This window comes from Phoca vitulina, unplaced genomic scaffold (assembly GCF_004348235.1).
Source record: "Phoca vitulina isolate PV1807 unplaced genomic scaffold, GSC_HSeal_1.0 scaffold56, whole genome shotgun sequence".
NCBI lineage: Eukaryota > Metazoa > Chordata > Mammalia > Carnivora > Phocidae > Phoca > Phoca vitulina.
This window is the reverse complement of record NW_022589759.1, coordinates 10861727-10877250: the sequence shown is the minus strand read 5'-3', so window position 1 is coordinate 10877250 and position 15524 is coordinate 10861727. Positions and strand designations below refer to the sequence as shown.

Sequence of the window (15524 nt, the reverse complement as noted above, 5' to 3'; positions counted from 1 at the left end):
CCCTTGGTGTAGATGCCAAGTTCCTCTTCTCTCGTTCTTGTGCAAACATCCTCATTTTGCAACCCGTGCCCTGCCTTTCCTCATCCTCAACAGAGTAAGAGCCTCCAGCTGTCCAGCCATCCTGAACCATTTCCATTTCTTCAACATGCCGTGATTTCATGATTTTTCTAGACCTGGGATCTTTGTGTAGTGCCTGGGGCAGTCAGCACACGTGCAGTCTTCCTTCCTCTACTGAGAGAAGTCTTGCACTTGTCACCTCTTCTCGGCAGAGAAACCACTGCCTCTGACAACGTCTCTGACACCTCACTTTTGGGTCAGAGGACACTTCCACCTGTTTCTGGAACAGCCGTTCCGCTCCTGGTGGTCATACTAGGCACTCATGATACTGTATGGTAGTCAGATGTTCCTTCTTTGGTAAGAGTCTTCTGGATAGGTGAATGAACAGAGGGGGGCAGGGTCGGTGAGCCTTGGGAGGGCTTTTCCCACCAACCTGGCAGCAGGTGCAGCCTGTGGAAGATCAGACGCAGAACACAGGGACAACGGAGAAGATCGGAAGAGAAGAGATCTATAGAAGCAGAGGAACTACATAGAATATAGAAACTATTGTGTTTATTTGCTTAAATCCAGACTGTTTAATAAGAGAAAATTATGGATTCTATTTAACAAATGGAAGCAGATCAACAATTACAAAGCTCATGTCAACTTAAAAAAATAAAAATATACATTTTATAATGTAAAAACTATTGAAAGCTGGAGTGACTTATATCAGTAGATTCCAGTTTGGAAAACATTATTAATAGGAAATGCAAGAAAGTAGCCTGAGACGTGCCAAGTGCTGACACTGAGAACTGAGTCATTGTCTTCTGTCTCTTCTCACCACACGTCCACTTAGGGGGAGAAATGAAAAGCAGTAAACTTTTTGGATTTGCTCTAAAGAATAGTTATAATTGAATTCAATGTATATTTATGAAGATGCTCCCACATGTTAACTGCTAAATACTTGGTCAAGGTGAATTAAATACAGTCCCTGCACTCAGTAGCTGAGGAATCCTATTTTATGCCAAAGTTTAAAGAGAAGATAGATTCTGGTTGGCCTAAAATCAAGGAGGGTAAATCCTAATTCTTTGCAAAATTTATAGTCTTAAGATTCTAATCTTATGATAAGTGAGGTGGTAGTAAAATTAAAATAAGGTTAGCTATTATAATATCAGAAAAAAAGAAACTATGAAACATGCTGGGATTATGTCACAAGAACTCAGAGCCAACTGAGCAGGTTCTCACTGACCAAAAATGGAAATATGATAGCGTCAGGAAGAATAGTAACTGCAGTTTTGCAACATATTAAATATGTTTAAGTGAATGGGTTCATGACAGTACTAAAAAATGAAAATCTAATTGGTTACCTATGAGAGATATGAAGGAACCAACTCATTATTTTGAAAATTAATAAATGAAAGGAAACATCAAGAATTTATCTTACTTTTCCTGTGTGATCTGTACTTCAAGGTAACCAAATAGAAGATGAGGGAGAATTTCTCCTTAAAGGTATATTCCAGGTAATAAATAAAGAGGGAATAATAGAATTAGCATATTCCCACTTTGCAATCCTAGATAAATTAATGGACCAAGTCAATGATTTAAAAAGTTCCCAAAAAGATGATTTGCTTTTCAGTACCAGTCCCAGCAGGGTCGTTTTCATTGGGCTACCTTGCTGTAGATGTCATTGCTGGATACAAAATATACATAAAAAAACCTCCCTTCCGGGCTCTGAAGTTCAAGTCAAAAACAGGATGGAAATTGACAAGATTTGATTCTTGAAAGAAGGAAAGCAAACTCCGGGAGATCCACCTTTAACTGACTTTTTTCCTAAAAACACATCCTAGTTTGCAGACGTCATAATGCTCAAGCAGCAAGTAGCCAGATTTTACTGGGCTGAGGAGGCAGAGTTCAGAGTTCAAGGTTGCCAGAGTGGCTAGAAATTGAGGGTGGAATCCTGAAAAGGAGGGGGTGAGAGAGAGGGAGGGTCTCGTCTCAACTCCCGCATAGAAATTCCCTCTCAGTCCTTGGCTGATTCGGGAACCACACATGCCCAAGATGAGATACCAAGGAGCCCAGGCAAAAGCAGGATGGGAGAGGTCAGGTGCCAAAGACTTCAGCATCTACCTAGTGCCTGGAGGAGCACCTTTGGAAAAAAATCAGTCCTGCCAATCTAGAGGGACTTGTTAAACATCTTGGGCTTTTAACTGAAAAGCCAAAGGGCATTGCTTTAGGAGTAAAGACCAATCTGAGGACCAGTTGTTATGTCCTAGGGTGAAGGACAAAACCAAAACAGACCCGTCCCAACAAAACCTGGAACCAAGCTTCCACAGGGTCAGGTGATCTGTGGACCTCTCCTGTCTCCTTCCTGCCACCTCCACCCCACCCTCGCCAGTCTCCATCCTCCCACCTCTCCTCACCTTCTCCCAGGCTCATAACCCCCCTTCCCCATACCTCCTCCTTCCCTCCTGATCCTAGACATTTACGAAGGTGGGCATCTACTCAGATTAAGTTTCATTTCCTCAAAGATGTGGTCCCCAATCAACAGCCTAATTTATTTATTTATTTATTTTTTTTTTTTTTAAAGATTTTATTTATTTATTTGACAGAGAGAGACACAGCGAGAGAGGGAACACAAGCAGGGGGAGAGGGAGAGGGAGAGGGAGAAGCAGGCTTCCCTCAGAGCAGGGAGCCCGATGTGGGGCTCGATCCCAGGACCCTGGGATCATGACCTGAGCCGAAGGCAGACGCTTAACTGACTGAGCCACGCAGGCGCCCCTCAACAGCCTAATTTAGATCTCCCTGTTCGAAACTGCTGTACAACTCTGCCCTTTTCCTTCGTGCTCCATTTAGAGTTTGTAAATATATCTATCCATGAGAGATGAGTTGCTGCATGTCTTTCTTTTCCTTCAGATTGGGGGAATCCATGAGTACAGAATGTGTTCACTGTGGCAACACCAGCTCGTGCTGTAGGACTCGGCACAGTAAATGTTCAGTAACCATTCGCTAAGTGGACAAACTAAGAAAAACATCCAGTTAGCCATGATAAAAACTGAAAAATGAATAAATGTATAAAAGCCACAGATGTATTACACTCCTGCAGGAGCAGTTGATTAAAGAACTGTGAGATGACCGTAGGAGATTTCGAATGTTATTATTAAAATGATAATAATAGCATACAAAATACGTAATAAATGAGGCTTTTTGATACCTGCATTTGAAACCCACAGCTTTTTGTGTGGTATGAGAAATTGGAATTTTTCTCCATGTATTCCAAATAAGGAAATTGAGACTCAGCATTTAAGTGACTTCTGTGGCATTCATTACAAAAGTTACAAACAAATATTAGGAACAGAAATACAGCTTATGTCCTCCAATGACATACTCAAGTGTCCTTGATGTAGTAGACGTTACCCATTTCAAACCTATTGAAAAGGTTAATTTAGACTGGTATTTAAGTGGCAGTGATCTTGTTTGTCCCTATAACCTCCTGGAGTGTTATCACTGATCTTAATTCACTCTGTTTAAAAACCATGATAGTAAAGTCACCTTTTCTCTGTGGTTAGATGCAGCACTTGATCCTGTACCTTCTTCCTTTTTATCGTATTAATTTTGGTTGTTTTAAACTTAGGAGTCCCTTAAGTCATTCTGTGTTCCTTGATACTGCTATGCAAAAATAGTACAACCCATTTCCTGTTGATTTCTCAAGTGCTTGCTCTCTCTTCGCCATGTCCTCCTCCTCAAAACCCAGTTCAGTAATGCAGATCTCAAGTGCCAAGACATCATGCTGTTGCTTTCATATTTCACCATATAATGGCTTAACGGTGACTCAGTCTGATTTATGTTTCTTAGAAGTCAAAATTGGACCTCTGTTTGTTTAGAAATTCATCGGTAGTAATTTTCAGATAAAGAAGCGGTGTGCTCGGTACTGCGGACTGACTTCTTGTTTAGCCCAGAAGAGTTTTGGTCCATTGTTCTTTCTCCACTTAGAGCACTTTTTTTCTCTATTTATATTTTTGGTGTGCTTCCCACGGAATGAATAAAAGGCTCTCGTGTCTTTTTCAGGAACTCTTTCATAACCTTTAATAAAGTCAGTTTTCTATTGTTTGGGTATTTGTTTTCTAGCTCATGCATTTTCTATTCCAGTTTGTCTCTTTTACGTTTCTTAGCCAACTGACCTCATCAGTGATGTGATGATTCACAGTTGCATTCACAGAACCAATTTCTCCCCAAAACACCTTTCAGGGACAAGCCACTCTCACCTCCACAATTTTCTGCAACTATCACCTACAGTGTAGATAAACATGTTTGTTTTCCATGGGACAATTCAATATGCAATGAGGTTATTCATTTTCAGGGAAAAGGCTTCTTTAACCTTCTTGTCCTTCTTGTCAGATCATCGTCATGCTGTCATCTGCTCAGGGTCACTCAGGAAACTGTTTTCCTGGGTGTGGCTCTCAGAGCTCCTAACTTGGTGGTTATCAGGCAGACCCCAGGATGTTCAGTGCTTATGGAAACACCGAAAGATTCTCCTCAGTTGATTCTAACATGGCTGACCACGGAGCTCAGTTTAAGAAAGCAAACTGTTGTATGGGTTTTTCTTAGTCATCCACTTACGGAGAGGGGAGGGCATCGCCTTTTCAGATAGCAACCTCACATTTTGCAGTCTCAAACTTCTGGAGCAGGGGTGGGATGTGGTGGGAAGGATACCAAGCCAAGTGGAAGATACTACAATGAGGAGTGTGTTTATGTGAAATACGCAGAGGTGGAAGGACAGCTTGCTGCTCGCAGAGGTACATCTGCGATTTAGTTGACATCCTTCTCTGAGGCTGAGTGGATCACCGCCTCCTGCACCTGTTAGAAGTCATTCGGACCCAGCCCCCATGCAGAAAGCAAAGCTCCAAGCCCTGGCATGAAAAATCACATCTCGGGGATGTGCGTCTTTCCCATTAGAATGAAAGCTCCTTGACAAAAAAATGTGCTTTGTATTTATGCATTGCCGTGTCTTCCACTGTTCACAGGGAGCTCGCCATAAATATGTGCTTTGAGAAAGGAGCACAGAATGCACATTTCAGCAGTGCCACTTCTGACACAACTCCCTGAAAGAAATTTGAATATTTTGTATCGGAAAACTCTTCATTCCACGGGAGACTGTATTTCTGAATCATGCAAAGAAAGCAGTCTCTACCTCTTTCCTGGGGTCGGAGGGAGAACTGATATGAGAGTAGGGCTCACAGGCTTTGTGAGTCTCTTCTTTCCTTGATGCCTGCTGTAAAGGAGAAGGTTTGAGATGGAGGTATTCACTGAGGAGGATTCAGGTCACCGACAGTCGCCATGGTGAGTCAGCTCAGGCATCACCTACAGACAGAGAAAAAAACCACAGAACCCACCGATGGCTCAGAATCATTCTTGCTGCATAACCTGGCCGTGACATTGATCATCGAGCACTTCTTGTGCTCTTCAGAAATTCATTATTTTTTAAAGAGTTTACTTTTTAAAACAAATACACCAAATGTATTTATTAAACTATTTTTGCTGTGCCTCTTTCCCTGCCCAGTGTTGTAGCAGTAAATAATAGCATTAGCATTAGTAGTAGTTAATGTTTATTGAGTTGTAGTTATGTGCCAGCAAGGCTTCCAGAAATTATGCAGATACACATTCCTACAACAATCCTGTGAAGAATATACTAATATTATTCCCATGTTGCAGAGAGGAAGTGGGCAAAGGGTTAACTACCTTGTGTCGTAGAGGGAGCAGTGCCCTGTCACCTGTAACTCTGTTACCTTCTATGACGTAGGCACTTACAGTGTGATTAAATTAAGGCTCCTGAGTTAGGGAGAGTAGCCTGGATTATCCCGGTGGGCCCAGTGTAATCACAAGGGTCTTTATAAGAGGGAGGTGAGAGGATCAGTCTGAGAAGGAGAGCAGAAACAAGGTGGGGGAGTTGTGGATGCTATGCTACTAGTCTCGTATGTGAAGAAAGGAGTCATGAACCAAGGAATGTGGACGGCCTCTAGAAGCTAGGAAAGGGGAAGAAAGGGATTATCTTTCAGAGACTTCAGAAGGAAAGCAGCTCCTGCCAGCACCTTGATTTTAGAATTCCAAAACTAGAAGATAATAAATTTGTGTTGTTTCACGTGAGCAAGTTTGTGGTCATTTGTTACATCAATAATAGGAAATTCATACACTTGCCCAAGGTAGAGTGAAGATGCAAACCCACACAGACTAGTTGGCTTAACCCCTAGGCTACACTATAGTAAAAAACTATTAAAAATGGTTCCGAAGGGGCACCTGAGTGGCTCAGTCAGTTGAGTGTCTGCCTTCGGCTCAGGTCATGATCCTAGGGTCTTGATATCGAGCCCCGTGTCAGGCTCCCTGCTCAGTGGGGAGTCTGCTTCTCCCTCTGCCCCTACCCCTGCTCATGCTGTCTCTCTCTCAAATAAATAAATAAAATCTTTAAAAAAATGGTTCAGAAGGGGACTAGCTGAAGGGGGATAAATGTGTCAGAACAATTTGCAACTTGTGACTAGAAAATTAGAGTTTATATCCTCCCTATGGTGAACAGGGTGTGACAGGGCCACATTATTAATATCTACAGTAATTCAGTCATTAAAAAAAAAAGACTGATGAATCACAGACCTGTACCCCTGAAACAAATAATACATTGTATGTTAATAATAAAAAAAATAAAATATAACCTCAGTTATAAGCCTACTAATGAACAGATTTACCATTAGTACATAATTCTTTCAGTCAAATAACATGTCTCCTCCTACATCTTTGGACTATAGGTCTTTTACTGTTACAAATTTTGTTAACTTCTGAATTTTCTGATACCTCTACTTTTCCTATTTATACATTTCACCTGTGTACAAAAGATTCTTCTTCTGAAAGTGACAAAAGATGGGCATAAGTGTGATTCTGTTATTTGAAACAAGAATATTACTTTGGATGCTTCTTTTAGTATTTCTAAACAAATAAATATTAAATTGCTTTCCTTAATGGCCTACTCTCATCAAATCTTTCATAAGTTAGTTTCAATGTAAAGAAATACTGTTATGAATCATCTGAACTTTTCTTTTGTGAGAATGTATTTGCATTGGTAGTGTCCTTTGTGGAATAGTGAAAATAAATTTGCCTTGAATGTTACTGGTGATGGCTGATACTTTCCCAGGGACACCTGGGTGGCTCATTCGGTTAAGCATCTGCCTTTGGCTCAGGACATGATCCCAGGGTTCTGGGATCGAGCCCTGCTTTGGGCTCTCTGCTCAGCGGGAAGCCTGCTTCTCCCTCTTCCTTGCCTGCTGCTCTGCCTACGTGTGATCTCTCTCTCTCTCCCTGTCAAATAAATAAATAGAATCTTTGAAAAAAAAATGTTGCTTCCCCAGTTAATGATGTGAAGCCCAAGTTGTACTTTTTAAGTTAGTAATGTTGAAAGTAGTTAAAAAAAAAAAAAGAAGAAGAAGAAGAAGATAGCAGGAAGGGAAGAATGAAGGGGCGGAAATCGGAGGGGGAGATGAACCATGAGAGACGATGGACTCTGAGAAACAAACTGAGGGTCCTAGAGGGGAGGGGGGTGGGGGAGGGGTTAGCCTGGTGATGGGAATTAGAGAGGGCACGTTCTGCATGGAGCACTGGGTGTTATACGCAAACAATGAATCATGGAACACTACATCAAAAACTAATGATGTAATGTATGGTGATTAACATAACATAATAAAAAAATGTTGAAAAAGTAGAATTTTCAAAAGCAAAAAAACATGACTTAAATTCAAATACAGAATAAACATATATGAAAGATGTATTTGATTAATTAAAAAAGGAGTCAAAAGGATGGTAAAGCTAGTTGGAAGAAGATTCAAGAGACTGAGTGTAGATAGGAATCCAAGAAAGAATGTTGGATTACTTTTACTAAGTTGGGTACATAAATAGTTAATGTCCAACAGGGCAATAAAACCATAACTGTAGAGCCATTTGTATTTCTACTGGGAAAAGAAATCTACAAATTAACATGTAACTTAACAAAGTCTATCCTAATCTGTAATAAGTAGTAAAATCAGACATTTATTAATTCACCTAGAATTAAATAATCTTTAGGTGAGTCTGTGAAGAAATGGTCCTGTATGACATTGAAAGAATGTGAAGTTATTCCTCTGGATTATATCTAGTTTTTCCAATTTTTCTTAACAGTGGGTAAGACAATTTTCAAGAGAAACTACAAACCTCTCCTCCCACCAGCATCCTTGGAGAGCTAGATTCTGATAATGAATTCAAATTCATTTTCTCTGTTTCCCTCTCTCTCTGTGTCTGTCTGTCTCAAGACTTCTTTTATATAATTTCAGATTTTTATATCATTAACAGTATGTGCCACAACACAGTGTTTTGTGATTATTGTTGAAAATTGTATGCTTTTTATATATCAGATCTGTTGTGTAGATAGCTTTTTATAACAGTGACTTATATTAGACTCATTATAAGTGAGTCTTTTATTTAAAGTAATACTGTTAGGAATCATCCTGAATTTTTTTTTAATGAAAATTCTTGTACATAAGTTGTACATATATAAGTTAAAGTTTTCCTATGCTGACATTGTACTCACATTCTGATTTATATAGCTTTTTTCTCTGAAGCTATTGTTCACACATGTGAAATCTGTTTATTCTTCTCCTAATTAAACTGCTTTCTCACTTTCAGACCCATTTTCAAGGCAAGCACTGCTCACTCTTCTTCCTCTTCTGAGAGTTGAATTACTGACTGTCACCATATTTCTCAGCAACCCTCAGAACTTCCTTTCCTGACAGTGAAGGAGAGAAAGTGTTGGGAGAATGCCGAGGTTTTGGAGAATTAAATGTCCTCAGAGTAATTCTAAAAGTTTATGGGGACACATATAGGACTTGAAGACCGTGGGGAGTAGGAAGGTCAGTGGTGAGGTTTCCCCAACTACCTTAACTAAAGAGACCCAGTCTTCTGTTAGGCTTGATCAGTCCGTCATGGTTGTTCACTGGTTAAGCCATGTCCATCTTCATGGAATGTCAGCTCTATGAGGGCAGGAGCCATGCTGGTGTTGATCACTCTCTTAATGTCAGCATCCATCCCAGGGTCTCACAAACAATGCGCTAAATACATACTTACTGAACGAATGTCTCACATTACTGAAGTATTATCTATGGAGTAAGGAGATAATGGGTAAGAGTGAAAGAAAGTGGCAAGTGGCTTCAGTTTAAGAGAGGGGGCAGTACACCATTGCTTCAAGCATCAATCGTTCACTATCCTGTTTTTACTGATGGAAATATTGTAGGCACAAAAGCTTTGGGTGCCATGAAGGGTGAATATGACCATTATAATATGATATAATAGCGAAGAAGAGAAAAAAAGAAATAGTAGGCTGAAGTCACAAGGTTGAACCTTTACTGGAAAAAAAATTCTCTTGGTAGCTAATCCCCAAAATAGACTTTATCTAAAATAAAATCATTATTATGATGGTTGCCTTTAAGCAATACATTAACTCAGAGATAACTGCATGGCTCCAAATGTGTCAGCATTTAAAGTCTGTCTTATTGGAATTTTTCTTAATTTATTGTAATCTAATAATCATAGAACACATTATTTGTATATGACACAGAGTTATGTTTTTACCGTGCACATTCATTCAGCTGTATAACAAGGAATAATTGTTCAGTTAACATTATTCTTTCTACAGAATGCAATGTTTATTCATGTGCATTTGGTGAATGAATTCTTTATAAGCACATTAACAAGATGTGGAAAAATCAAACCTCTGAATTTTCAAAAGATAACTGCATAAAATAGTTGAAAAAAATTTCAGGGGGTGGTGAGTTATAAATGGTTCACATTAAATATGATGGATAATCTGAATGAAATGTATATTTGGGCATACAAGTAGCTGTAATAATTTTGTCAAATGAAACAAAATGAGTAAACTTTAATGTCATTTCATTGACTGGGAAGAGTTAGCTAACCAGTTGAAAAATAGCTTCATTGGGTTTCCCTAACCTTGTCATTTATTACATAAATGTACACTCAAGGGTAATTGCCTTAAAAAAAATCTTTGACTTGCGAAATGTAGAAAACACTGCTAGGCTTTCTGAGGATTATCAGTTCTATTTTGTGTCTGTTGTTCAGGGTGCAACTGATTTTGACAGATGAGCTGTTACGTTACTGCTATAACATAACATCTTTTTTTCAGATGAACTGAATAAAAGTGATCTTGACAATGAGTAGATAAGACACTGTCAGAAAGCTGAAAAAACATGTCAATGTCACAGTTTTGACACAAATGCAGCAGAACAGCCCTTATAATATCATTGAGTGAATGACTTTCCAAAGATGTCCTCTAGAAGACAGAATACAGCATTACTCTTAAGTACTATTAGCCACAAAAATCATAAAACACAAAGTTCAGCTTAATATATACTTGAGGTGGCATTTGATGAGTCTGATGTATGTGTGTGTATTTGTATGTAGATCTCTTATCTACAGCACGTATGAGAGAATTTTGAGACATCAAAACTATTTTTTCAGGAGCCAAAAAGCATTTAACTTCAACACTTCGGGAACATCATTAAAAATACTGATTGTGAAATAAGCAAAGTGATTTTATGGGTATTGATCATAATCTTTTTCCTGATTTTCTTTTGTTTATTGAATGAAAAGAATAGCTTTCAATAATATGAGAAAATTAGGAATACAATTTAAGATGTATTTCTAGATCACGATTTTGTAAATAGGTTAGTAAAGACGAAAATGGAATCAATCCCAGGCATCAAGAGAGAATTAGACATTGGAACTTTTATTTTCCTTTATGACTGGCTTGGAACTGAACTGTGCATGTGTGTGTTTATGCACAATGCACAATGCTTTATATATATCATATGTATATGATATATATATACATACATACATACACACACACACATTTAAAATGCTTTAATAAAAAGCATATGTATCCTTTAGAATGACTTTCAATGTCTTTGTCTCTAGGATCAGAGGTGGTTGATCTTGATGGAAAAAGTTCCCTTCTCTACAGATTTGATCAAAACTCCCTGAGCCCCGTAAAGGATATTATTTCTTTGAAATTTAAAACTATGCAGAGTGATGGAATTCTGCTCCACCGGGAAGGGCAAAATGGAGATCACATCACACTGGAATTAAGAAGAGGAAGACTCTTTTTACTTATTAATTCAGGTAAAATTATTTGGTGAAGTACTTGAAAATCTGGCCATTTGGATATCACTTCAGTAACTTTATATTTTTATAGCTTCTCTTTTAATAGTTAAGGTGCCTTATTTCCATATTCAAGGGCTTATATGTACACCAATATTGCACTTTCATGTACAAATGGTTCATATTTTGCAAATTGTACAAGACCCTCATTTGATATTTTTTACAAAGTGCCAGGAGAACTACATAGCTGTTTTCAAACATCATGAAGAAAGTCATTGAAAATATTGAGGTAGTAAAAATAATGAGGTTGTAGCAAAGATAAAATTTACATTGCAAATGAGCATGTGATGGGAACTACTAATAAAAAGAATTAACAGTGGAAGAAATTACAACAAGGTTGAGAGAATATTATATTCAAACTTCAGATAGATCCATACTAGTGTTTTGGATGGAATGCAAGGAAGGAGATTGCAATTATTATGAGTTATGAGAGATGCTGGTCCACAAGGGGGAACTTTTTTTTTTTTTTAGACTGGGAATAATGGTGCCGTTATTTTTTTTCTCTTCTCAGGTGAAGCCAAACTGCCCTCCACTCACACGCTCATCAATCTCACCCTGGGCAGCCTGCTGGACGATCAGCACTGGCACTCCGTGCTCATCCAGCGCGTGGGCAAACAAGTCAACTTTACAGTGGATGAGCACAGGCACCGTTTCCACGCCCAGGGAGAATTCAGTTACCTGGACCTTGATTATGAGGTGTGACAGTTATGTTTCAATTAATACGGATTTTTATGATGTGTATGTTGCGTAGCCATGCAGAAGAAAATATATTTTAGGGAGCACCCCTCGCCTCTTTCAGAGTAATTCCGAGTCCCGGCGAAGTGTTTCCCAAGGTGACCTAACTCACAATAGCAGATTTGGGCAGATACTACTGATGCTTCATCTTTCTGACAATATGTTAACCTACTCTTACAGAGAGAGATTTTCTTTATTACCTGAAATGTATAGTCACAGATTATCACATGTAGGAAATGTCCAGGAGATTGTATTACCAGAAGTGGATATAGAATGTGTTGCGTGGTTTTTTTTTTGTGCTGTAGGGCATCCTTGAGCAGTGTAGATTTATGGAGAGGTTGTAGTAATGAATAGATTATCAATTGATTCAAATGCACAAATAACCAATATGTGCCGGAAATGTAGATAAAACATAATGCCATTATAACCAGTTATGTTATTAAACAGAGGTTTACCATGGATATAAAGCTGCATTTTTATTCATCAACCAATAAACATCAAATCCAGATGTGATTAGTAACTTGTAAGAATAATCAAGCTCTCGTGTAAATGAAAACTGAATGCATGTAAATTTGTTTTCAAATCTGCATTTTAATTTTTAAAAATATCCATATGAAATTAGCAACATGGCAGTGTAGAGTGATGAAAAATTGATTTATCTGTGATGATTAAAGCTATAGCTGCTAATTATAATTATTTAAGCAGATTATCAGAAAATCACTAAACAGTATTATTGATGCCATTTTTCTTTCTAAGATCAGCTTTGGAGGGATTCCAGCACCTGGAAAATCAGTGTCATTCCCCCGTAAGAATTTTCATGGGTGTCTAGAAAACCTTTATTATAATGGAGTAGATGTTATTGATCTGGCCAAGCGACAAAAACCAGAGATCATCACTATGGTAAGAGAATCTTCATGTAAATGAATGAGTGAAACTATGTTACTTTTCCACGCAAAAAAACCTTTTCCATTTTGGATTCCCACATGATACGATGTTTTAGAAATTACTCTTTTAAAAATTTTCTCTGCTAGGCAATATGCATGGAAAGGATTAATCCTATCTAAAGGAATTATAATGCACAGGGCATGATTATTTTATTTTTATATAAAGTAAAGCATTTTTTTTTTTTTACAGTTGATAATTTAATTCTGTGATGTTATTACTCCAGGGGGCTAATTTCTTTGCTGTGTAACTTCCTTAATAAGAGACTCCCTGACAAACTCCCTAAATAAGCATGCCAAGTTCCTGGAATCAGATAACATCCATGTATATTAGAGAGGCATTTGAAAAACTGTATTTTGCCATGGTCATTCATAACAAATAAGAGAAACGAATAGGCTGTTACACCACTGCATCTGCCAGTCTGTCCCAATAGCAGTGTTGGTCAGGCTGCATTATATTCTAGTTCTGTGGAAATGCAACAGATTTTAAATATGACTGTACTGGTCAGGGTTCAGTCAGGGAAGCAGCACCACTCTGAGTCTTATGAACAAGGGATCTATTTTAGGACTTGGATCTTAACAGAGGACCTGGAATGTGGAGGCCAGCTGTCAGGAAGAAGAGATAGAGCATAGTGGAGGAGAGCCAGGACAAACTGGAACAAACCAGCTCCTCTGTGATCATCCTTCAAAACGCTTTGGAAGAAAATGGCTGGCATTTCACTTTTGACTCAAATATCACAGAAGCTCCGTTTTGGGCTCACTTTTCACCAGAACCAGCCATGGAAGGGGGTTCTGGGAAACATGGTTTCCAGTTTAACCAGCTTCATAATAGAAAAGCAGACACACAGATCCATTTCAATACATTTCTTTAATTGTTCAAAATTCAGGATATATCCATTTAAGCTCGTGCTATGTCAGCCAATTCCAAAGCGTATCATGGGAAGATTTGTTGTTTACAAAAGATTTTATTCCTGATTCTCTGTGTGAATTGGTAGTATTTGTAGGAGTATACCATCCAGAAAGATTTTTAGTTATTTTTTTTTATAAAAGGGAAGATGATTTAAAAGGAAAAAAACAAAAACAAAAAACTGTAGATAGATGTGTTTCATGGGCAAACGAGTTTCCAGAAACCGCTCATGCAGCTAACACCCACTTTTCAATGGCAAGAGGATTTGCTGCTTGCAAGGTAGCGGGCAGCCGTCCAAATGGAGCATCAGACCAAACTGCAGCTGGTAAAATGTTTCCAGTTTTACGAGGTTTGTTAGTTTCTAATTGCCTTTACATTTTGGGTCAGTGTAGTTTATTTTCCCGCTTTTGTTATTTCATTCACTGGGACAAGATATTTGTCCACAATGAAAGCTAATTCACTTTTAACAGGATCACAGTATAACCAAATATTTTTGTTTAACCAAGACCAAATGGTTTAATTCCAAAATGTATCCTCCTAAATAAAGTCAATTTCACTGACTTTTCAAATCTGTATTTGGAAAACATGTTAAAGATTACTTTCAGGAAAAATAAGTATGTTTTATATTAATTTCTGAAGACTGTTAAGGAATGTGCTTAATTATTTCTAAATAATTTAGACCTTAAAGTTTTTTGAAATCCTTAAATATCTATTTTACTCTAGTAGGAGAATAATTTATATATCTATAGTATTTTAATGAAAATTTATGCAATTCTAAGGTATCTTGAAGATCTTATAATAGATTTTATAATAAATAAATTTTACAATAAACCATTAGATGAGAAATAATACATGTTAATCTGATGATACAAGCATAATGATAAGAAATGATAAGAAAAAGCCAAAAATGTTTTAAAATAAATGTTTTAAAAATAAAGGAAGGTTGGGGCACCTGGCTGGCTCATTCAGTAGATCATGCGACTCTTGATCTTAAGGTTTTGAGTTCAAGCCCCACATTGGGTGTAGAGATTACTTAAAAATAAAATCTTTTAAAAAAATAAAGGAATGTGAGTAGTACATTATACATTGTAGTGTCCAACCTAAAACATAAAAGGAAAAACGTGGGCGCCTGGGTGGCTCAGTCAGTTAAGCATCTGACTCTTGGTTTCGCCTCAGGTCATGATCTCAGGGTCCTGGGATCGAGCCCCGCATCGGGCTCCCTGCTCAGCAGGGAGTCTGCTTCTCTCCCTCTCCCTCTGCTGCTCCCCCGGCTTGTGCTCACTTTCTCTCTCTCTCTCCACAATAAATAAATATTAAAAAAAAAAAAAAAAGGAAAAATGTGCTAAGGATATAAACAGACCATTCTGAGGAAAGCTAGTCCAAAAGAGCCACGAACTCATGAAAAATGCTCAGATTCACTGTTGGTCAGGTAAATGCAAGATAAATAAAAATGATATATCACGTTGGCATTTTGTCATTGAACTTGTGCAGATTTAAAAGATCCTATAATACCTATTCCTGCCAAGGATGTGGGGACAAGGATATCCTTATATATTACCAGTAGAAATGTGGAGTATTTTAACTTCTTTTTGGAAAAGAAGCTGGAAATATTTATTAAAACATATAGGTATATATAGTTTTGCACTTAGAACCCTCTTCTG

The 15524-nt window shown here is 38.0% G+C and overlaps 1 protein-coding gene across 3 annotated transcripts in view; it reads left to right on the top strand.

The window, feature by feature from the left end:
• The window catches only part of CNTNAP4 (contactin associated protein family member 4), a 370539-nt gene that overhangs the window by 146927 nt on the left and 208088 nt on the right, over nucleotides 1-15524 (top strand). For all 3 annotated transcript variants that reach the window (XM_032389870.1, XM_032389868.1, XM_032389867.1), the window contains exons 5-7: nucleotides 11038-11241; nucleotides 11792-11976; nucleotides 12772-12915. In XM_032389870.1, the coding sequence (XP_032245761.1) occupies nucleotides 11038-11241; nucleotides 11792-11976; nucleotides 12772-12915 (533 nt within the window). The remainder of the gene's footprint in view (nucleotides 1-11037; nucleotides 11242-11791; nucleotides 11977-12771; nucleotides 12916-15524) is intronic.